The 23,863-nt window shown below is 33.6% G+C and overlaps 1 protein-coding gene across 1 annotated transcript in view; it reads right to left on the minus strand.

Annotated features, from left to right (window-relative positions):
* Positions 1 to 6,036: 6,036 nt before the first annotated feature.
* Positions 6,037 to 23,863, minus strand: part of LOC131856561 (uncharacterized) — a 60,182-nt gene continuing 42,355 nt past the window's right edge. Inside the window, exons 12-18 of the mRNA XM_059208400.1 lie at positions 12,566 to 12,619; positions 10,890 to 10,958; positions 9,795 to 10,816; positions 9,418 to 9,684; positions 8,019 to 9,122; positions 7,049 to 7,636; positions 6,037 to 6,937 (exon numbers count right to left, since the gene is read on the minus strand). Coding sequence (XP_059064383.1) covers positions 6,287 to 6,937; positions 7,049 to 7,636; positions 8,019 to 9,122; positions 9,418 to 9,684; positions 9,795 to 10,816; positions 10,890 to 10,958; positions 12,566 to 12,619 — 3,755 coding nt within the window. The 3' untranslated portion in view covers positions 6,037 to 6,286. The remainder of the gene's footprint in view (positions 6,938 to 7,048; positions 7,637 to 8,018; positions 9,123 to 9,417; positions 9,685 to 9,794; positions 10,817 to 10,889; positions 10,959 to 12,565; positions 12,620 to 23,863) is intronic.

The following is a 23,863-nucleotide window of genomic DNA, read 5'->3' on the forward strand; positions in this document are numbered from 1 at the left end:
AATAATATCTTTTTACTGAGTTCTTCAAAAAATCATGTAAAAAATATTAAAAAGTACTGCCAAATGATGTAAAAAATCTTTGTCAGTACGGATTTCAATGATAGTGTGGTAAATCGATGCAATCTATCTTGTTTTTTATAGTAACGGTTATTTAAAATGGGGGCCTGTTATTTAAAACGGGGGCCCGTTATTAAATCCAACAGGTAAAAAATGGAACGGGCCCCCGTTTATAAAATGGGGACCTGTTATGTAAAATTTGAATCCACAACTCACCACTTGCCTCGGGATTAGGCCCAGGATAGGCCTGGGATGGCCACACCTGAGACATGAACCTGCAAATTCAAAGCTCCATGAATGAAAGCACAAATATGAACTTCTAAAATAGTTTACATGCCTCTAATCAAAGCATTTTTATACGAAATTAAAACCCATTTCAGATTATACTGTCTAGATTCTAAATATGTAAATTAATTTAAAAATTGATTATTTTAACTATTTTTCATTTAATTTATACTAAATCAGGTCCATAAATTTAAAATATTAACTAATTTTCTTAATTTAATAACTTTTTTATTTTAATGAATTTTGAAAAAAAAATTATATGTCATCAATCTACACAAAATTCTTTTCTATTTAAAAAAATAAATTCAAAAAATGCTAAGTTTACGTCAAATTATGTGGGTCGTACACGTCAAATTTTTAAAAAGATAATTACGGCAATTAAAAAATTAATTAAAAAAAAAATTTGAAAACAAAATACAGAAAAATATGCTCATCAATCTTCAGTGTGTTACAAACCATTTCCCAAAACGGTTTGAGAAAATAATTTTAATTGTGTGAAAAAGTGTGGGTCGTACACATGCATGGCATGGTCTTGAAATAGGCATTTTTAAAACATAGTTTTTTGAACTCCATTCAAAAAGTTATTTTTTATTATGTGGGTATTAAAATAAATTACATATTTGAAAAGTACACTCAGAGGGCTATCTTTTATATTACTAACTTTTTCCAAGATTCAATCTCTAAGTGTTTCAAAATTTAAGCTCAAATGAGACAAAATCTAAAAAACAGGGAAAACACTTCCACTTTTTGGCCAAAAAGTGGACTCATCTTCTTGCACTGACCCTCCTATGTAACCAAAAACTAACAATTTCATGGCTTTATCTTTCTTTGGTTTTAGTTTTTGTTTGTTGGAAAGTTTTCCCATACATGCTTTCCTATATAATTATAGTACGGTGCTATAGGTGTGAGATGTGTTACTATAATTTATGTTTAACTTATTGCAAGTGTTATATAATGTACTACAAGTGTATGGTAAGTTATTTTGAGTACTCTATTGTGTGTTATAACAATATTTAACTTTAACATCTATGTTATCTTATGCTAATTAGTTTATAGAAAGGGTATGGTCGAGATCTAAGGGTTTAGATAAATATAGAGTTTCAAGAAACACGTGAAAAAGGGTGGACAAAGGAGCACCACAGAGTTGTAACTTTCTAACCTTCTCTATAATATGGAGCCAATCATCCTTTGTGAACAACCAAACATCTATGGTGGGATTGTCTCAACTTGTACTATTCATAATTTCATTTATTTAACAGAAAATATTAACTAACATATATGGAAAATGGTTATTCAACACACACAAGTAGTCCACTTTCATTTAAGATGCATAAGTAGATAATTACACACTTGCTCATGAAATTAAACCAATGGGAGCTCTCTAAGACAAGTAGTAAAGAAACACAAAACATAAGCACCTTTGCTTTTAATATGGGCTAACAAATCAATGATCAATCAATATTTTAGTATTAAGTACTAAAATCTCGTTCTACATTAAAATTCCACAAATGTTTATAAGAGGGTAGAGAGATTATTTATACAACCACATATTTTTTCACATAGTTACAATATAAGAGCTCGATAACTTTCCAAAAAATAAATAATGGGGAAAGAAGACAAGGAAAAACATTGGAGGGTTGTAGTGTTTGTAGGGTGATCTCAAATTGGTACTAGATCAATGGATGAGAGATAGTGCTTGTGGGTAGTTAATATTTCTTATTGTACATAAACAAAACCATTTCGACTTTCCTTATGTGAAAACACTATTAATGTTGAGACCTCCATACATCACTTTGTCTTTCACTTACAAATGATTTACATTATCTCTTTTTTGGATAGGAGTTTTGTGACACATGGTTTTCTCCATTTATTCATTTGTGATTAGTTGTATGATTAGTTGTGTATGGGTATCTAACATTGCCTAGTTGTCAGGACCCATATTGCATTCATCATATTATTCTTGCATCATTTTCATTTAATAAATTTTCTCCCAAAGTTGCACCAAAGGGAGGGTGTTGGTGTAAATGTGAATGTATTCTAACTAATTCATAGTTAGAGCCTATTCACATGTTAAGTTTACCTAGGACCTAGCTTGCATTTAAGTTAGTTTTAAGATAGTTCCTTTATGTAACTTGTCATTTAATATGTTCATACGATCATGTTAGTTATCATAGGTAGCATTCTAGAATATATGAGTCATGTCTTAATATTTAATATTTTCTCTAGGCATTAATCATTATGCATCATGTATTGAATGTTTGCATAAAGGGTAGTTGTCATCCTGCCTCATCATCTTGCCTATATAAGAAAGGCTCATTTGTACGTTTATAATTTATGCATCATTTTATAATATTTTAATCTCATGTTTATGCAAGATCATGTAGTAAAATTCTCTTGTGGAAGGCATATTTCTTGGTTGATCCTTTGGGGTTTCCATGACTTCATTATGGGTTCTTCATCATTCTAATCATAGCTTGAGGTCAACCCTTCTATTTGGACTCTTGACCTCATAAATTTTTGCCATGATCTTCAATTTTCATTATTCTTACAATGTTGAAAAGGTATTGAGGAGCTCTACCATTTAGTCCATACACATTTTCCAAATTCATTCCTAGGTACTATCTATTGCGTTTTTGCATATTGTGGCTTTTTTATGATAACTTAGATATCTTGATGCTTGGAGAGGTACAACTTATGGTTGGCTTCACTTTTAGTTTCTTATCATAGTTAGAGGTTTCTACAATCTTGTTTTGGTTCTATCTTTGATATTTTGAAGAATATCATAGTTTGCAATGGTTTTTCTATTACATCCTTTTTTATCATCCTGGAGACGAGGGACTATAGACAACATAGAGAGATGGCATCATTACACATCTTAGAGGGCTTCATTTAATGCCATATTTGTAGGATCTTATTCCACTACCTAGCATACCTAGTAAGATATTTTCTTGGAAATGAAATAGGGATCATTCCTTAAGTGTTATTGGTATGCATGTTGATGATGAAATTTTGGTGTCTCTTGTTGATTTTGAGTGTCCTCGTGCTCTTTGGAGTCACATTTGAGAGTTATATGGAGATCTTGATATTCAACTACTCCCAAATGATCCTATTTCAGATTTCAATATGCCTCATCATTCTTTGGAGAAGATACCCCATGATTGTGATACTTTATCTAGTCTTTCAACACTTCAGTTGAGGTTGCTTCAAGGATTCTTGGTTTTTTTTTGGATATAGTTGACCCACCTTCACTTTTTTTGAATTCTTCTCTAGATTCATTAATTGAGACTTCCATAATTCATGATCAGCAAGACCGTCATTGTCTTACATATTTGGTTGGAGGACAAATTTAAGCATATTCGTCTTTGGAGTTTGCTCTACATCAATTTCCTCATAGTTCTCATTTGTCATCTTCTTCTTTGATTAGGAATGCACCTGATTGGATTGTGGCATTATCATATCACTTGGACAAGGAGATATATAAGCATTTTTCAGAGACACCATTATCATTCTTCATGCAGCCACCTTTTACAGCATATCTTGAATGGGAAATGTTCCTAGCTTTATACATGGTTTTGTTTCTTCCTAAGGGGAGACAAGAGGTTTGTAAGCACTGAATTGTATTTTTTATTCAAACAGATATCATTCTTGCAAGCGATTATTCATTATGGAGGGGCTACATAGTCTCCCTCTTTTCCTCATAAAGGGGGACTATAGATTGGATTCTTGTGATGGATGTAGTTCTTGGGGGCTATTGATGTTGATACCTCCATACATCACTTCGTCTTTCACTTGGATATGGTTTTCATTCTCTCTTTTTTGGCAAGAAGTTTTATCCCATAGGGTTTTCTGATTTTTTTTGTTTATGAGAGATTAGTTTCATGATTAGTTGTGCAAGGGTACCTAACATGGCCCAGTAGTCATGACCCATATTGCATTCATTATATTAGTCTTGCATCATTGCATAATGTTTTTTATCCCTAAGTTACACTTAGGGGTGTTGGTGTGAATGTGGTTATATGTTAACTAGTTCATAGTTAGAACCTATTCAAATGTTAAGTTTACTTAGGACCTACCTAGATTGCATTTAAGTTAGGTGTCCTAAATTTTCTTTTTGTAACTTTTCATTTAATAATGTTCATAGGATCATGTTAGTTATCCTAGGTGGCATTCTAGAAGATACGAGTCATGTCTCATTAATTAATATTTTCTTTAGGCATTAATCATTATGTATCATGCATTTAATATTCATATCAAGGGTAGTTATCATCCTAGAAGTCATCACTTTACCTATATAAACAAGGTTCATTTGTACTTTTGTAATATATCAATTTAACCAATCAATCAAATATATTTAAGTAAACCAAATAAGATATATTTAAGAAAACTAAATATGTGGCCAACAATACCTTATAGGGTAAAAGTATTTTCCCTTCAATGGGTTGTTGATTTGTCATGGCAATTTTTTTTTGTTGTTGCCTTTAGCACCAGCCATCACGTATCATTATATGATCCCAAAGATGTCAATCAGAATACATGGTAAGAAAGAAGAAGTTGTTCTAATGTAGGGTGAATGGTATGTTTCCACAGAGACATATAAGGTGAAAATGAACATTCTCATGAATTAAAGGAGGAAAAAGTAATGCATGATACTATATGTCGATGAAGAAACAAAGATCATGGTAAAGAAATTATATTTGCCTAATGCCTTCCTTCAATTAAATGTATTCATTTTTATTCACCTCAAATTTTCTTATTTTTTGAGTAAATTTTTTTGTATATCATTGTTATTTAAGGAACAAAACACTTTAGTTTGGTGACTTAAAATAAATATAAATTTGTGCAATAATTCTAGGAGCATTCAAATGCCCTAAATCTATTTTATTCAATGTGTTAGATCATCTTTCTTGGGTTTACCTACATGAAAATGTCCCTTTGAAATACAACAATTGTCTTTCAAAGGTATGTTAAATATTGTTATAATTAGATAATAGAAAAGGAAGATGAAATATAGGAAAATAAAGTGAATTAAGAAGAATAAGTCTGTAAACTTCCAAATCATTAATGTAGGTGTGAATTTGACCTTGATCTATAGACCCAAGACTTCAAATCACATACATAATTTTGAAGTGTCGAGATGAGACATTGATAGATATTACACTTTTCTCGATACAAGTCAAGTAAAGTGCAATGCTATGTCAAACTTAATTTATTATTTAGTCCAAAATTAAAAGCTAAACATCTTTATTTATTACATTTACTTTTCATATTTTAACATTTACTATTTCATATTTATTATAACATGCTTTTGTTTGACTCAAAGCTTGTGAGTTCCCTCTCTTCCACTTGATGACTACTATAATAAAAAGTTCGAACCTTAACCCGATTTATCTAATTAGAACATTTATTATTTCACTACCATTAATCCATAAAATACTTTATTGAATAATTTGAACATAACAAACTTAAAACATAAAATAAATATTAAATATATATGTTAAGCTCTTCAACATAATAGGACAATATAACATCGTGAACACAAGGTTCACGAGAAAACTAAAAGAACAAGGGATGAATAAATAAAGTGGAAACTCATAAAGAAATTTGCAGCACCTTCGAATTATATATTCCGTTTAAACTAAAGAGCATCAAATTGAAAACACCTCAATGATACCAACAAGTACGAGCCAAAAAGAATGAAATAAAAGGCATATTCAATTTTATACACATTTTCAAAAGTGGACTTTATTTGGACCACTATCTAGGATGTGTTTACTATTTGATTAGTTGTAAATCAACAAAACATCACAAAATATATTTGCATTATAAGAAACCTCATCATTATAATCTTTTTAAGAAAGATCATTTATCTAGAGAATGCATAACTAACTAGAGAGGTTGTTCATTTTTAATGTAAAAGGTAATATGTTTTCTATGTTGTGCAAGCTTATGTGGACTTTGATTTTTCCTTTTCCTCTCTGCTATTTTTCTTATCCCATTCCTCCATAAATTTGAATAGCACATTTGTTGTCTCTGTCACCCTCATGTTTGTTATCTCTCTTTCCATCTTCGCCATCATCATTTCCCTTCCTTGCACTGCCTTTGTCACCCACTTCTTACATATTTCTCTCTCTTTGTCGTCTGTGTTTGGAATAAGATTTTCCGAATGGAGCTTTCCCTTCGGAGGCACACCAATGAGCAATGGCAATTTATAGAAGCAAGGATGCCTTCGGAAATAAAGCATTGCTAAGGGATTGATGGACCAAGGATCTGCAATCGATGGCCACTTGAGTTTCTTAATCCCGTCTAAATGACTAGCTCGTGTGCCTCTACCATGTATTATTATTGGAATCCATACCACCTCAAAGTCGATACGACTTTTGATAGGTTTGTCCTCCTTTTTCTTGTGCTTGTCATACACTTCACTGAAAGTCATCGGTTCTCCCTTAAGGTCGATACAGTTTTCAATTTCTTTGTCCTCCAACATTTTCTTGAGCTTGTCATAAACCTCATTGAAAGCCTTGGATTCTACTTCAATGTTGTGAGGCCATGACAGTAAGAGAAAAACGAATTTCCCCTCAAGGTCTTTGATTTCCACCTGCCAAACAAATTTCACGAATACGATTCCTTATATAACAGTTATATTGTGAAAATTCTAATTAGTGAACTAATGTTCAGAACGTACGTATTGAGCTGAAAACATTAATACCTGAGCCGTGCTAGTGATCAGGAAGTTAATTTCCTTTGTGAGCAACAAAGCTTGAAGCAATTTTGTATTGGACTTCTCATTATCCTTGGTATTACCCTCAGAAAGTTCCTTCAAATGGAGGTACTGTGTTTCTGGGACATCCCTGGTCATGGCCTTTAAACTGTCTTTTGTTATGCTTGTCAAGTCTGAAAAGGATTTCAATTCTCCATTGCCCTTAACTTCACTAGAGATCATAACATGATCGAAAGACTGATCCATGCCCAAAAGCTTTTCAAAGAACACTTCAGCTTCATAGTTATCACCACTGCAAAAACGATACTTTCCGACCAGTTCCGTTGCCAGTGAACTACAAAATTTGCCAATATAAATTACCTGCATGCTATTGGATGTTGCTTGGAGATCAGCTAGTATTCTGATCAGCGCTTGCCGGTCTTCCTCCTGATAATTCTTGTCAAATATAATAACTACAGTACTCCCTACCTCAAGATCAGATGGATAGAAAACTCCTCCACTGACATCCATAAAATGCCATTTGTTGTTGAAGAAATCCAAGGTTCCCCGCTCTATCTCCTTGTCAATCCGCAACTTCTGCAGCATGACAGAGGTCAACATTATTTTACAGTTAATGCTCATATGTTTCTAGAAACATATTTTTGCTGTTATTAGTGGATGCATAATATAAGTTTCAAATTTCAATGTTCACCTGATACGTAGAAAGAACTTGGAAGAATAGCGATAGAAAGGAAATCATATAATGATTATATTATATAATGTCATGTACCATTCGTTCGAACTATCTAAATTTACAAATCCATGTTAAAAGTAGTTTTAAATATGGTTTTTATGCTCGAGCAATACCAGCTATGTACATCTACCCTAATTAAAGAGGTCTTATATCAGTCCGAGCATAAAAAGTTAAGTTTACGGTATAAGAGCAGAAGCAAGCAAATGTTTTTGACAAAAAGCTTACGTGAGACGTAGAAGGAGGTAAAGAAAAAGGCACGATACGAGGCCCTCCTGTTGAAGCTGTGAAGTGAAAAACTTTGTTCTCAATCTTCATTTGATTCCATGTATTCTGCAGATTTGGGCTGTCATAAATGTCCACGAATGTCAGGCTCTGTATATTACTAAGACTTCTTAACCAGTTTCCTTTCAGTACTTTACAGTTCAAAATAATCAATTCTTTTAACGCTGGGAGCCGGCTCAGTCGAATAGATGCCTCATCCAATTTGTCACATGAACTCAGATTTAACTTTTCTAGATGCTGGAGTTTGTGCATTTGCTTTGGCAGGCCTAGAAGGCTTCTACAACCGCTCAAGTTAAGGCTTTTTAGAACAGACAGTTCCATGAAAATATTATCTGGTAGCGAGATCAGGCCGATGCAATCCATTAAAATAAGCTCTTCCACATGAGTTTTGATGTGCCTGATGAATCCTTCTGGTATTTCTGCTATTGTGGAGCACCAACTCAAGGACACAGTCTTCTGCATCAAAGGGTTTTGTCCTACATTTTTTGGAAGATCTTTTAGTCGCTTGCATGACTCAACATTAAGCTTCTCAAGAGCTAATCCTTGGTACTCTTCAGGCAGCTCCAACAAATGAGTACACGATCTTAAATTCAACACCCGCAATGTGGAAAGTTCAGAAAAGCGCTTAGGAAGCTTTTCAATGCTCCTGCAATATGACAAATCAATTTCATTCACGCAGGTCAGCAAATTCATACTATCGGGAAGATGTTTTAGCCTCCTGCAGAAGGACAAGTTAACTTTCTCCAGGTTGCTTATCCATCCAAAATTCGATGGCAACTCTGTCAGTTCTTCACAGTGGCTTAGATCCAATCTCTTCAAACATTTGAGATTTCCAAAACTTTTAGGCAAATTTAGTAATTTGCTACACTTCCTTATAACTATTTTCTCCACAGCATGCAATTCGGCAGAGCTCAGTGATAGATTTTCCATATCATTGCCTTCTAGATTCAACTCTATAAGCTTGCATTCTTTGGGAAGATTATTTAAATCACTGTAATGCTCCAAATTTAATGCCGTTGACTTCACCATCCTGAGAGTTGTTGGAACCTGAAAAGAGAAAAATGAGTTGATCCAAAATATGGATGAGAAAACACTTTATTTTGGTTTTAAACAGTATATTCTAATTTGTTCAAACGGTATAAACAACAGACGTATCATGTCTACTGTTCAATCACATTATCATTTACTCTCAAAGATTAGTGAAAACTGCTCAGAAATATTAATGATAGAAGACACCCACAAAAGTTTTGACAAGCTATTACGAGTTTAAAATGAAGCTTAATATTCCAATTTGAGAATCCTAATATTCTTTCTAAACAAAGGAAGTAAAAGAGACACTTACATTTTTTGTGGTCTCCCCCATGTAGTTGTTGGAATTGTTATCCAAATAGGTTAGGTGCTCCATGTGAGCGATATCGAAGGGCAGTTGTTGAATTCTTCCAGCTTGAAAATATCGAAGATGCTTGAAATTTCTTTTACATTCACCATCCACAATTGTACAGTCTCCTAAACCAAGAACTCTTAGATTCGGCATGTCATCCAGCTGTTGTGCAGAAATAGGGAATGGGAACTTGTTTTCTAAAAGCCAGATTCCTTTTATTGCGTGAAGCTTCGGAAACAAACAAGATCACGTGGGAAATCATTTCTTAAAAAATATTAAAACCTTACATGGACTCATGGCTTTTGAATAGAATGAATTTAAGAATACTCAATATCTACCTTATTTTTTGCCAGCAAAGCATGGAGCTCAGCGGCAGTAGTTGTTCGAACTCCTTTTGCAAGAGAGAGACAGTACGGCATGACTGTAGCAGGGACAACTACTTTAGTTGATTCTCTTTTCACTAGCTCCAACTCTTTCAACTTTTCCAGTACATCGATTTCAAATATGCAGGCCACATGATCCCACTCCCTGTTATTGAAAAATGAACAAATGTCCAGAAGTGCATCTTGGGTGGTTATAGACTGACGGAGGAATTTTCCTTCGCACCCCAAGTACTCACTCAGTACTTCGAAACTAGGCTTCTCTGTTTCAATCCATTCTAACAATCTGCTAAATGCTTCCTCGTCTTTGTAATACTTAACCAAATGGTCCCGAACAATTTTCATTTGAAGCTTATAGCCCTTACAAATCTTTATAATGTTCCATACAAGAGGTTTGTTAATGTTACTCAACGAAAGCTTTTTCTTGAAGAATTCCAAAGCTTGCTTGTAACCCAAACCTTTCATAGCATACAGATGTCTTTTAAAATTGGTGCCCTCCGTAGCAGATATTACATCCTTCTCGCGAGTCGTAACCAGAAGTCTGATGCGATTCAGTCCGTAGTTCCTCTTTGGCAAAAGTTTACCAAGGATTTCAGCACTGGGGATATTTTCAATGTACATGAATACATTCTCGATAGCATGTTTTTCATCTAAGACATTAAAAGCCTTATGCAGCTGCTTCTTCCAATCTCCATCGTTTTCAATGTCTGGTGAAATATATTTTAATCCCAGATTCTGTAAAATTTGCGATCGCAGACCAGGAACAATGTCTGTATTTGATATGGAGCCTTCTTTCGCACTGTCCATCCCAGATATTTCTATTTTCAATTGCTTCCATTTCTTGTTTTTGAGCTCATTTTCAAGCATCGAATACACTTTATCTCCAGCTTTCGACTTGCCTGTGCTCCGATCACCGCATATAAAAACTGCTACTGCTGCCTCGTCCTCCTCCAATTCCAGCAATTTTTTAATGCTGCTGACTGAACAAAATCACAAGATACATGTAAACATATCCTATAATAAGAGCATTCAACATAACGTTCGGGTCTATACCTGGGTCATTGTCGTCCTGATCTCCATCGTACTCTCTTTGTGGAGCACGAAGACCTTTATGTTGAAAAACTGTACAAAACCAAATATAATTATCATTAGCTCCATCTCTATAAAACTAATAGTAGATAGTTGTAAACTTCTGTTCCTTACAAAATAGTGTTGACTAAATAAAACAAAATTATTTTAAAAAGCTATGTTAATAGATTATTATTAATTTTTGAAAATATATTTTGTACAAAATTACAAAAAATAGTTTATAAGGAAAAATGTTTGATTATTATAATCTATATGCTCTTCAATAATACTATTAGATCTAATATTATGTTCAAGTTTTCAGAATCAACATTTGAATTGCATTCTATGATCAATGGTGTAGAAGTAGAGAGTAAGAGGAGAGAATAGTATATTGTAGACTAAGACCATCTAAAAAGAGAAGGGAAAGGATACACATAGACTAAGGTACTTGAGAAAAAAGTTGGTAAATGATAAATACAATGCTTAAAATCATAGGAAAAATTAATGTGCATGTGCGCATGCTTGGCACAAACTAATAAGGGAAAAGTGTACTTGTGGTGTTTAGCAAGGATCAAACCCAAACTAGGTCAATAATCTTACAAGCCATTGTGCCTTTGTTGAGCCATTGTGCTTATGGGTTATCCCCTCATAAGTGGTCTCTCTAAGCTTAGAGCAGGCTAAAGTTTAAATTTACCAAAGCAACATATGTTGATATCATCCACATGATTTTATCACCAACTGAATTTGCATTGAAAGGAGTTGACAAAATATTCTTTAAAAATGTTCCATGTACATGTTAGCCAAAACTAAGGAGAGGTGCAAAAAAATTCTAAATCAATTATTTAATTCATATGTTTCATTATGGTATCCATTTGTGTGAGTGGTTACTAATAAAAAAATTGCAAGTATGATGTTCCAGGGCCACACATCTTATTATTTCTCTTGAATAAATTCCTAGGAAAACAATTATTCATTTCAACAATTTTTCTATTGTGTCGAAGTGTTGCTTCATATGTTCAATTCTTATTAGTTGTGACTTAATAAGGCTCTAGAAAAAAATGTATGCTTTAAAAAACACAGATAAGACACGCGTGTTTATATTTTTTAATGTGTCAATTTGATTTTTATATTTTATCCCTAATTATCTAATCTTTTTCAACCCATTTATATCATTAGACCTATATAAGACTTGAATACGTATTTCATAATTTTGGTTTTTTAGATGTTAGCAATTATGAATCAATAGATAATGGACGTGTCCTGATTATGTTGGTTCATGGATAAATTTCCAAACAAAACCTTTTTACATTATCTTTTGTCATTCTACAAATGCCATTTTTTAAAAATTAATCAATTTATGTTATTCAAAATAACTTCATCAAAGAGACTAGTATAACACAATAAAAAGGTTAGCTATAAGACTACTATCAAACCTAAAGTTTCCTTTATATTATTAAAGTTAAAAATAATTAATATTATTACTAAAATTCAATATATAATTGATCTATTTCTATATTTCTAGGTACTTAATGAAGACTATTCTCAACTTATTAATTAAAAAATATTTTAAAGATTAAATATAATGTTAATTATGTTTGTTTTAATATAATTTTAAAAAATCCAAATTAATCTCAACAAGAATATATGATTTGAAGACTTACATTGAATTTTTTTTCCTTTAAGTACCAATTTTTTAGTCTTCCTCCATATTACTCCTGCCATGACCAACATACAATTAGATAATAAGTAATAATCAATTATAAAAAAATAAATAATAACTTTATGATATCTAATTTATGTTTTTATGAACCTCAAAATGCTTAATTAAAACTTCAATTTATACATGATTCGACAAAATTTCATATTATATTTATTTATATATTATATATATATATATATATATAACTCATTTGTATGCATACATATATCTATTCAAATTTATACACATTCACAAAGTGGACTTTATTTGGACCAATATGTATGATGTGTTTACTATTTGTTTAGCTATAAATAAATAAAACATCACACAATATAATTACATTATAAGAAACCTCATCATTGTAATTATAATCTTTTTAATAGAAATCCTTTATCTAGAGAATGCATAAATAATTAGATATGTTGTTCATTTTTAATATAAAAGTAATATGTTTTCTATGCTTATGTGAAGTTTGATTTTTCCTTTTCCTCTTTGCTATTTTTCCTATTCCATTCCTCCATAAATTTGAATAGCACATTTGTTGTCTTTGTCACCCTCATGTTTGTTATCTCCCTTTCCATCTTCTCCATCATCATTTCCCTCCATGCACTGCCTTTGTCACCCACTTCTTACATATTTCTCTCGCTTTGTCATCTATCCTTGGAATCAGATTTTCTCAAAGGATCTTTCCCTTAGCAGGCACAACAATGAGCAATGGCAATTTATAGAAGGAAGGATGCCTTCGGATAAAAAGCATGGCTAAGGAATTGATGGACCAAGGATCTGCAGTTGATGGTCACTTGAGTTTCTTAATCCCCTCTAGATGAGTTGCTCATGTGCCTCTACCATGTATTATTATTGGAATCCATACCACTTCAAAGTCGATACAACTTTTAATAGGTTTGTCCTCCTTCTTCTTGTGCTTATCATACACTTCACTGAAAGTCATGCGTTCTCCTTTAAGGTCGATACTGTTTTCTATTTGTTTTTCCTCCGACATTTTCTTGAGATTGTCATACCCCTTATTGAAAGCCTTGAATTCTGCTTCAATGTTGTGAGGCCATGAGAGTAAGAGGAAAACTAATTTCCCCTCAAGGTCTTTGCAATAATACATTTGGGGTCAAATTCTGACGGAGGTTTCCGATGGACAAGGAACATTGTGTGAAAATTTGATTTTTTTTTTTTAAAATGCCTGTGTTCGTCGGAATTCGGATGACCACGAGCATTTTATTAAAAAAAAAAATGCAACGCATTTTCATTTTGAAAGAAAATCGAAACAAGCGGCAATCGTCTTGCCTCCCTGCCCCCCCCCGCCAGAGCGATCTTTGCACAAGCAAGGTAAGGTTTTTGGCTCGCTTTTGTCCAGGTGAATTTTCTATCAAGGGTTTAGAATGTTTTTGGCCGCAGTAGAGCGATCAATTCTCAATTTTGTTTGGTAAATCATCTTCGTTTTGCACACAAAGGGTGCGTTGAATACTTGTATAAGCTGTATGGAGGTTATAGAAAGTTGTATGAAGCGTCTGTTTCTTCCTGATTTTCTTCCTCTCTGTCTGTAGATGATTTTTGTGCTTGTATTGAAGTTTTTGCAATGAAGCTATCTATATTAAGAACTCCTCTACATATTTCAATCCATCACAAGTTTCCTTGTGTCTTGTCATTCAGACTTGAGTAACATTTAAAATGGACGTCTTTTAGCTTTGATACTCAGTGGTCCACTTTCCTAGAACATAAAGAACACAAAGGAGTAGAGGTAGTTAAACTGATAGCAATCTATCATTAAATGTTGAATTCATCAAGTAGGGTGTTCGAAGGATAAAGGCCATTAAAGGCATTTTGTTCTTTTAGCTTTGATCGTATCATGAACTTCTACGATCTCCTCATTCTCCTACATTGGGGTATAATACTCTGGTTTCAGCTTAATTTTGATTAAAGCTGCATCTTGAAGTGCTTATATGCACATCTTTCATAGAGTAAACATGCAACATACACTACATGTAAAGGTCACTCAAAAAGGATGCAGTACCATATCTCATCAAATGCAACTCAATGGGAAAGAGGACTAGATTCCAGAGAGGTGGTAAAGAGTTTTATTGCAATGGCCTAAAGTATTGTCCAAGATGAATCAATTACACCCCTCACAAAAGATGAGGTTACTCAACCATACAAGTCTTAGCGGTCCAAGAGCGAGCATGTCTTCCACACTCATAGCAAGTCCATACGAGCACTCCAAATATAATAGTGCACCGTTATCTTGGTTCATTTTAATTTCTCATGTCTTTCTTTAGTTATCACTTAGTTAAGAGATTTCTGCACAAGATATCCTTAGGCCCCTTTGTGCCCTAGCAAATGTAGGAAGCTATTACATACTTCCCTCTAACACCTATGTCCTTACTTCATACTCACAACATCAAGTGTGGCACAAAAAACAAGGCAAGAATTAAAATACATCAAGTGTGGCACAAATTTGGACCAATAATTTTTTTAATAGTCTTAAAAGGCATATTATGAAAAATCATGGAGTCTTCAAATCTTCCATTCTAAAACATTCAAATTCAATTGCAAAATTCAAATTTTCTTAGATTTTTTCCAAACGTAAAAACCAAAAATTTTATGCAAACTTTATTAATGAAGGTCAAATTTTCTCAAATTTTGAAATTCGAAATACAAAGTGTCCCTTTGGTTAAAATGTGAACATCTAATTCAAGCAATAAACTTTGAATTTCAATCATTTTTTTTAAAATTGTCATGGTGAGGGCACAAAATGTCATTTTTTTAAATTTTAAATATAATTAAATCCTACTCTATTTGCTTCAAATTTCATTCTAAGAAAGAATTCCAATGTTTTCTTAAGGGTGAGCATGGAATCCATTATGCAAAAGGACTCAAATACAAAGATAAAGAATACAATTACCTTCATTTTCAAATTTGAAAAAATGGCTTTCTTGTAATTTCCTCAAAATGGATGAAGTTGAATCCACGCACGTTTCAAGCAATCCTTTGTCATCCTCAATCCAATTCACTCCCAAGCTTTTACAATTGAATTGAGTCAAATCTCTCAAAATTTTAAATTTTCAAAAGAACGCTTTTGAAGAGCATTTTTCTTTAAAACCTCTATAGCCAAGTGGAGAAATAACCATGTACCTATAACTACTCAATGCACATGTCAAGAATACCTATTCAATACATATATAGTTGAAGCACATCATAAACACCCAACAAGACCAACATCATAAAAATATAATTCAATGCATCAAGATATCATATAATCAACGAACACATTTACTAAAACATAAATAATTTTATGCACATTTATGAACTAAAGCATTCAAATAAACAAGGCATATAAACATAACATAGCCACCTCAAATCATATTGAACACCAACAATCGACATGTTAAGGAACCTCATCTTGAAACGTGGGGATGGTCCAAACACACCATTCAAAGCAAGGACAACAACCACAACTAAAACTCACAAAAAACAATGAAGCTAAAACATCGTTCAACACCCAAGACAAAAAACACAAGAACAACATATGCATCCCTTAATACATAGTTGAAGCTAGTGATGTTGAGATCTACATCTCAACAATAGAAATGGGGTGTTACAATTATAATGTATAATGGTTGATATATATGCTAACATGTGGTACACATCCCCCAAGGTAGTTATATTCTTATGCTTTGTAAGTCATCCCACTAGCAAATTAGATTAAAACTGTGTATCCCATGTGTGGGGTAAGTGGTAATGGTAGTGTTAGTTATTTGAGTGTTATATATTGTGGGGCTCAGGAAAGAGAAGGGAAGTGAAAAGTATTTGTGTTTAGGATCTCATGATTTTTATTAAAGGTAAATAGGTTTTAGGTTATAGACTCCTAAAACCCAATTTAATCAAAATATCAATAAAATAGCCACTAACCAATAGCAAAAGATCAAACTAGATGATTTGAAAGGGCCTAGAGTCTTGTCAATGTCATTTCCAACCTAAACAATGTCATTTCCTTTTTTTCAATACGCACACCCTTAGCTTGACAATGGGATTTTGAAATAACTCTTTGAACAACCATCCAAGACACCATATTCAAGTTCCTTTGATCAAGGAGACTGGAGGGAATCCTCAACCAAAGTCACTTCATGCAATGAGGAAGAATGCCTACCCAAAGATGTTGTATGTTGTATCGATTCCATAGACTAGGTGAGTGCGTGACTCCTTGCACACTCTTCTACCATGGTAATAGCTCTTCGATTAAGTCCACTACCCATCCTCAACCATCAAGACAACATCCTCATTAGTGGTGCAGGGGCACCTCATGACCAAGGAAATCATGAAAAAGACCATGAATTTTTAAAGGAATAATCATGTGATTCATCCATATTTGCAATAAGATAGGTTATTTTGTTGATTTTTGTAATAAACCCCACCTTGTTACCCAATGTCATGGATTTGGCAGGATGATAAGCCACCATAGGCATATGGGCCTAGGGGTATTTAATTGAGTATTTTAGGTGTTTTTAGGTGTCTTAGGATGTTTTAGACATGTTTTAATGACACTAATACCATTGGATTCAATAGGTGTCAAATTTGGTTAAAATATGTCAAAATTATAAAAATTGTCAAAGTTGCTAATAACCATTTTTGGTTAAAAAGTGCAACTTCTTTCCAAATGGTTCCCATAGTTAAAAAATTTGTTGATAACTGATGGGAAGGATATAAATCATGATTCCAACCACCTTTTGGGGGTTTTTGACTCATTTGTAATGATTTGGCATAAAAAAAGCAATAAAATTCTGTGATTTTCCTGCAATTTTGCTGCTATAATCATTGTACCATATTGTATGGACTTGATAGAAGCATAAAATGGTGGGATGTGTTAGATTAGTGAATCACCTTTCAAATGAGACTATTTTGAGGTATTTATTCATTCTTGAAGTGGAGATATCTGCAATTTACTGGAAGTTGCTGGGTTAGGACAGTGTTCCCTAGGTTTTGGCATTAAAATTGTGAAAAATTGCTAATCCTTCATAGTCACTCAATGGCCCTGGAGGAGAAGCAAGGTTTAACAATTTAATTTAATATTTTGAAATAATTTTTCAGGTTTGGAGTTGAAATGAGCAAGGGTTTGATGCACTAAGGTGGGCAACTCCATGTGGCCACCTAGTGAAGGCATACAAGAAGGTTCCATATCTGGAGTTTGGGGTGTCACCAAGGTCTAAAACCAGGTAGTTTGTAGTTTTTCCATGTAATTGAGAGTTAAATACCATTAATTTTCTTGGGAAGAACTTTTTAAGGGTACTTTCTTTGTAAAATAGACCTAATTGGAGCTATTAGGCCTACTAGCCAAGGGTAGGGTTAGGTCCTTTGCATAATTGATCAGCCTGAACCCTTGGGATATGTGTTAGTACTCCATGGTAGGGGTATAAATCCATTTTAATCCTTAGGTTTCCTTTGGCATTATTGGGAGAAAAACAACAATTCCAGTCTGGCAGGGCTACAAGGGCTTGTAAGCCTCTAAAACAACAACTTTGTAAAATTACCTTAAGGGAATCAATCCATTCCTGGGATAAGGTCTCTCTGACCTTGAAACCTTCAAATCATACCATTTTTTGTCACATTTTCATTGGGAAGAGTTCTAACCATAGTTGGACCAATTTGGCCTAGTGAGTCTCGTGCAGCTATTGGGAGGGTTGGGGGATAGAACCCTGCATAGAAGAAAACAAGTTGGAAGTGATATGGAACCTATATATCCAAGTCTTGAACACCCCATGAAGTTAGTTTGAAGTGCTAGGGTCCTTGGTTGGAGGTTTCAGTAGAAGAACCTATTCCACACCTTGCCTGGGGCTCTGCATCAATTAGAGTCTTGGAAATGTCAATGTCCACCAAGATATAGGCAAAAGTAGAGTGGTTGGTATCAAAGGTTGTGGAATATACCTTCAAAAAATAACCAATAACATTGTTGATATCTTTATAATAGAAATCATCTCATAAATGAAAGAGAATGTTAGGCACCCTCGCCAAAGTGACATTATATTGATAGATTTTCATCAAAAGAATGGAAAACTCAAGAAGCTATGGTGACATATTGTGGCATTAGTAGGGATTATCTCTATTGACCACACCTTTCAAATATAGTATCCCCTAGTTCTCCTCATAGAATGGACCATTGGATGGCTCATAGTGGTATCCCATCCTACATTTATCTTGATGGCATTGCCGATAGTTGGTATGTGGTTCTTGGTACGGGTTTCCTCGTACCCTATTATCTTATTTATATATTTGTTCCAACATGTGGAGATTGATTTTTGTCATGCTATGATGATTTTCATGTTTACATGTGTTTTGACATTATGCAAATAGGATTGTGAAGTTTCCTTCAATTGTTGATGATCTCTCATCTTTGTTGCATGGGCCAACAATTTTATTTTATCTTGTTTGAATTAGTTTAATCACTATTGTGGGTTTTCTCTATTGTGTAGTTATTGTGGCTATGTTTGATTTGCTATTGGAATTGAAAACATTTATTTGACTTATTATTGGTACTATTTTTTCTTTCTTTCAATATTTATGATCTTTGGTAGTTTAGTGAAACTCTTGCTTATTTTAAATGCTGCCTTCTTTGTTGTGATGTGATTCCTCACCAAGATCGATGTAGATAACCTTGGATGAGTGTATATAAGGAATCAAACATTGGGAAAATTTGAGGATAGGGGTAAGTGTTTGTTGTATGGGTAGCTACGATCCACTTGTACATTCTTAGTGATAATTGACGGCTATGTCTTGGAGGCTAATCCCATTAAACAAACAAGGGGGAAGTCATACATAATCGTATGGATCCTCCCTAGTTGTGTGTGGATTCAAGACCATCATTTCATATGGTTCTTGGTTACTTTGTGAGACCATGGCATCCTCTTAGACCAATATGTGAGCCTTGTATTGTTATCCCTGCAATGTGGATGAATAAGTGTATGTTAAAATAAATGCTTTGCTTAGAATACTTAAAAATGTCTCTCAGAAAGTCTGCAACAGGCAAACTTTTAGTAAGAATTTGTAGACACAATGCTCAAAAATTCACACAATCAGCTACATTAAATACGTTCTCTATTAAGTTCAATGTTTTATGATGAAAAAGAAGAGTTAAATGGTTTTGGTTCGATTTGCAATTTTTGTGAAGCTTTTGCACTTAAGTTTCCATAACCTGATTTTTTTGCCTGTGAAGAAAGACTATGTCAGATAATATCAGCGAAGAACAAAATAAGGAGACAATTGCTAGATTATGGTCTAACTTGAAAAGAAAAGGTATGGGAAATGTTATTGTCCCTGCAAAATTTGTAAGGGCTTAAAGACTAGAAGACTTCTAATCAAAATAGCTAAGAAACATTATAGGTAGCATGGTCACATTGAAGGGGGACATGATTATCATCCACTGGTAAGTTGTTCATTATATCGTTTTAACAATTTATATACATAAGAAATCACTTCATAATGAGATCATGATCATGGTTTATTTATGTATATCAATTTTATATAGGTGGAGCACCCTGGAGCACATGGTATAGATCAACAAAACCCTGAGAATATGGTTTTCAAAGTGGAGGAACATGGAGGTGTGAATATCGAAGTTGAAGATAATGATCCCATGGAAGATGACGATCATGCACCAGAAAACACAATTGAAGATGATGGTACAAATACATTGATCCATGACACATTTAGTACTGGCATAGCTGATCATGATGATCAGGATAACCTTGATGTTCATGATTTACCTCTTCTTGAGAAGGCATATGAGCCCCTTTACAAAGGCTCCCAAACAACTCTTCTCTCTGTTGTATTGTTGTTGGTGAACTTGAAGGTTATGACTGGTTTATCCAACATAACAATCTCACGTATGTTAAGGTGTGTCATACATGTCATTACAGTTAATAAATGGTGAATCATGTACCATTAATATTCTTTATATTAACATCTCAAACCTTTTTTTTTGTTGTAGATTGATAGCTGAGTTTTTCTTACCAAAATCAAATATTCTACCTCGCTCATACCAAGAATTATCTACCATTATGAAAGATATTGGAATGGAGTATCAAACAATAGATGCTTGTCCCAATGATCATATTATATATCATAAACAACATGAATTTGGAACAAAATGCCCTGAATGTCATATCAATAGATATCGAACAGATCAAATAACAAAAGAGGTGCCTCGCAAGGTTCTTCGTTATATTCCCATTATTCCACATATGCAATGATTATTCAGGTGCACTAGCTTGGCACAATTTATGGATTACCATTCACGCAATAGAAGTCGAGATGACATTATTCGAATGCCTGCGGATGGTTCAGCATTTATGGACATAGAGGAAAAGTGGCTACACTTTAAAGAAGAACCTCATAATCTCAGGCTTTCATTGGCAACAGATGGTGTTAATCCATTTGGAGAGTTGAGATCTGTTTACTCAATGTGGCCTATTTTTGTTATCAACAATAATATTCCTCCATGGATGTCAATAAAGAGGGAGCACATAATGTTGGCAATGATTGTTCTAGGTATTTAATCATTTAATAGCCATCTACATTTAATTATAAATATTGCAGTAAAATGGTCATAATAATTATGTTATGTTTTTGTTCATTCCACTAGGCAAGCACCAATTCAAAGATATGCATGTATATATTGAGCCTCTTATCAATGAGTTGCTGGAGTTATGGAATGGTGTGACCATGTATGACATCTCCAGACCAATAGGACAATTTCAATTCCATCCAATGCTTGTATGGACAATACATGATGCCCCAGGGATAACACATTTTTGTGGTACGTTATAGTGTTCAAGTTGCCCATGATAATTATAATTATAAAAATTAACAAATTTAATAGAATTATACATTATCTTGTAGGTCTTCAAACAAAGGGAAAATTTGCATGTCCAATTTGTGGTCCAAAGATGAAATCCCATCATTCAAAAAGTTTAGGAAAGCAAGTGTTTGATGAGTATAGGCACTTCCTTCACAAAAATCATAAGTATCGAAATACTGAAAAACATATTTTCAATGGGAAAGAAGAGACTACATCAAAGCCACGAAGAATGACTCATCACTTATGGAAGTTGGAATATAATAGAATTAATCGTCAAGATAATGTCATTCCATCTAATGGTTTATGTTTGGAATTTGAATTTTTGTATCGTGTTTTGTTTACTGATGATCTAATTGATGATACTGAAGTTCATCAAGGCATGGATGGCCACCTTCCAAAGGGACTAAAAAGTTATCCCAGACAATTTAGTAGGTTGCCTTACTACGAGCAGCTAAAAATTGTGCATTTGTTTGATACAATGCATATTGGAAAGAATATAACAGAGACATTATGGAAAATATTGGATGGAAGGCATGACAAAGAAAAAATTGTCAAAATTTTTTAGTGACATTGTGGAATCCAATCATGTAATGAAAAATGTCATTCAATCAAATAGCAATGGAGATCAAATTAATATAAGTACCCTTCCTTGGTTATTAACGGAGCAACAAAGCAATTCTATAAAAGAAGTTATACAAAAAATTCAATTTCCCACAGGATTTGTTGTGAACATAAACAATCTCATATCAAAGAAGAGTGAATTTGGGCCAGGGATGAAAACGCATGATTGGCATACCTTCATTAAGGTAGTTCACGTTCTTGTGTATTTACTATATATTTGTATACTGTGCATGTACTTTTCATTGTATTATGTTAGAAAACAATGAAAAGATCATTTTATAATTGTTGCAGTACGTTCTACCTCTATCTCTCCCAGACCACTTCGACAATAATATCAAGCAAGTCATATATGATCTTGGAAAATACATGAGGTAAGTAGTGATGTTTGTTTAATTTGTTGTATAGATATTATATTTGCCATATGTTTTACTTGTTATGCAATATATTGTATATTATTTTGTAAAGTCTTGTTTATATATTTTTGTGTCTTCAATCTCTTAGGTGGTTGTCATCTAAAGAAATACACAAGGAAGATATAAAATATTCGAAGAGAAAAATTGCTCATCTAATGTGTGAAATGCAAAAGTGTCTACCTTCAATGCACAAGAACACTACCTCATACACCAAGTTGAGGAGATCGAATTGTGTGGACCTATACACACTAGGTCAATGTGGATGGTTGAGAGGCACTTGAAATTTTTGGAGGCTTTGGTTCGACAAAGAGCACATCCTGAGGGTTCTATGGTGGAGGGATATATGGTATACCAAACTATGGTGTACATTACTAAATATCTTCCTGAGTTTGCAGCAAAAATCCACGTAGATCGCATTTGGGATCCCAACCCCATTAATAAATTCGAAGGGGAGCACTTGATGGGGAAAGGTAGATTGAAGAAAGTGAGAGGTAATTATAAGATGTTATTGTAGTAAATTAATTCTTCATCTTCTAAATAAATCAGTTGTAAGTGGTCTATTAATTATTTGTATAGTTGGTTGGGAGTGGGATGTGCTACATTTGTATATTGCAAACAATCTTGATTGGATGACGATGTGGATTGAACGATGTCAACATTCTAGTCGCACATTAACATTGGATGGTGTCGCTTCATTGGTTAAAGAAGCTCATCGTAATGGAGATTCCAATGTTACACAAAGGGAAATTGATTTAGCATATGGTTTAAGAGATCAACAGGTACGTATAATTTTATTAATCACCCGTATGTTTATCAACTCATGATGCAATAATTTTAATATGTTAGACATATTGCAGATCAAACACCACAAGGCTATGTGCTGCAATGGTCATAAATTTTGCATCAAACAGTTGGATGACACAAAGAAAACTTGTGATTCTGGATTAACTGCAGTCTTTGAGGTGACCAATATTTTATCTAGAAATGACATACATCCTCAAGTGTCTCAAAATTGATACTATGGCATTTTGGATGATATACTTGAGTGTGACTTTAATTCCTTCAAATTAGTTCTGTTCGTCGTCAAATGGTATAGTCTACGACTGAATAAAAATGATTTTGATAGAACTGTTATTGAACATGATAATGGATTTACAATGGTTAATACAAGGTCGTTTGAACGAGTTGGGGATGAGCCCTATGTTCTTCCAAGTCAATGTGAGAAGGTATTTTACTTGGAGGTTCCACATAAGCAGGGTTGGTCATTTGTTGTTAGACATGATCCAAGAGGAAGGCCGATAATGTATAATGTGATGGAAGAAGAAGATACCGAAGAAGTAGAAGATGATATAGATGATGATCATGATCG

The sequence above is a fragment of the Cryptomeria japonica genome, chromosome 7 (assembly GCF_030272615.1).
Source record: "Cryptomeria japonica chromosome 7, Sugi_1.0, whole genome shotgun sequence".
Taxonomy (NCBI): domain Eukaryota; kingdom Viridiplantae; phylum Streptophyta; class Pinopsida; order Cupressales; family Cupressaceae; genus Cryptomeria; species Cryptomeria japonica.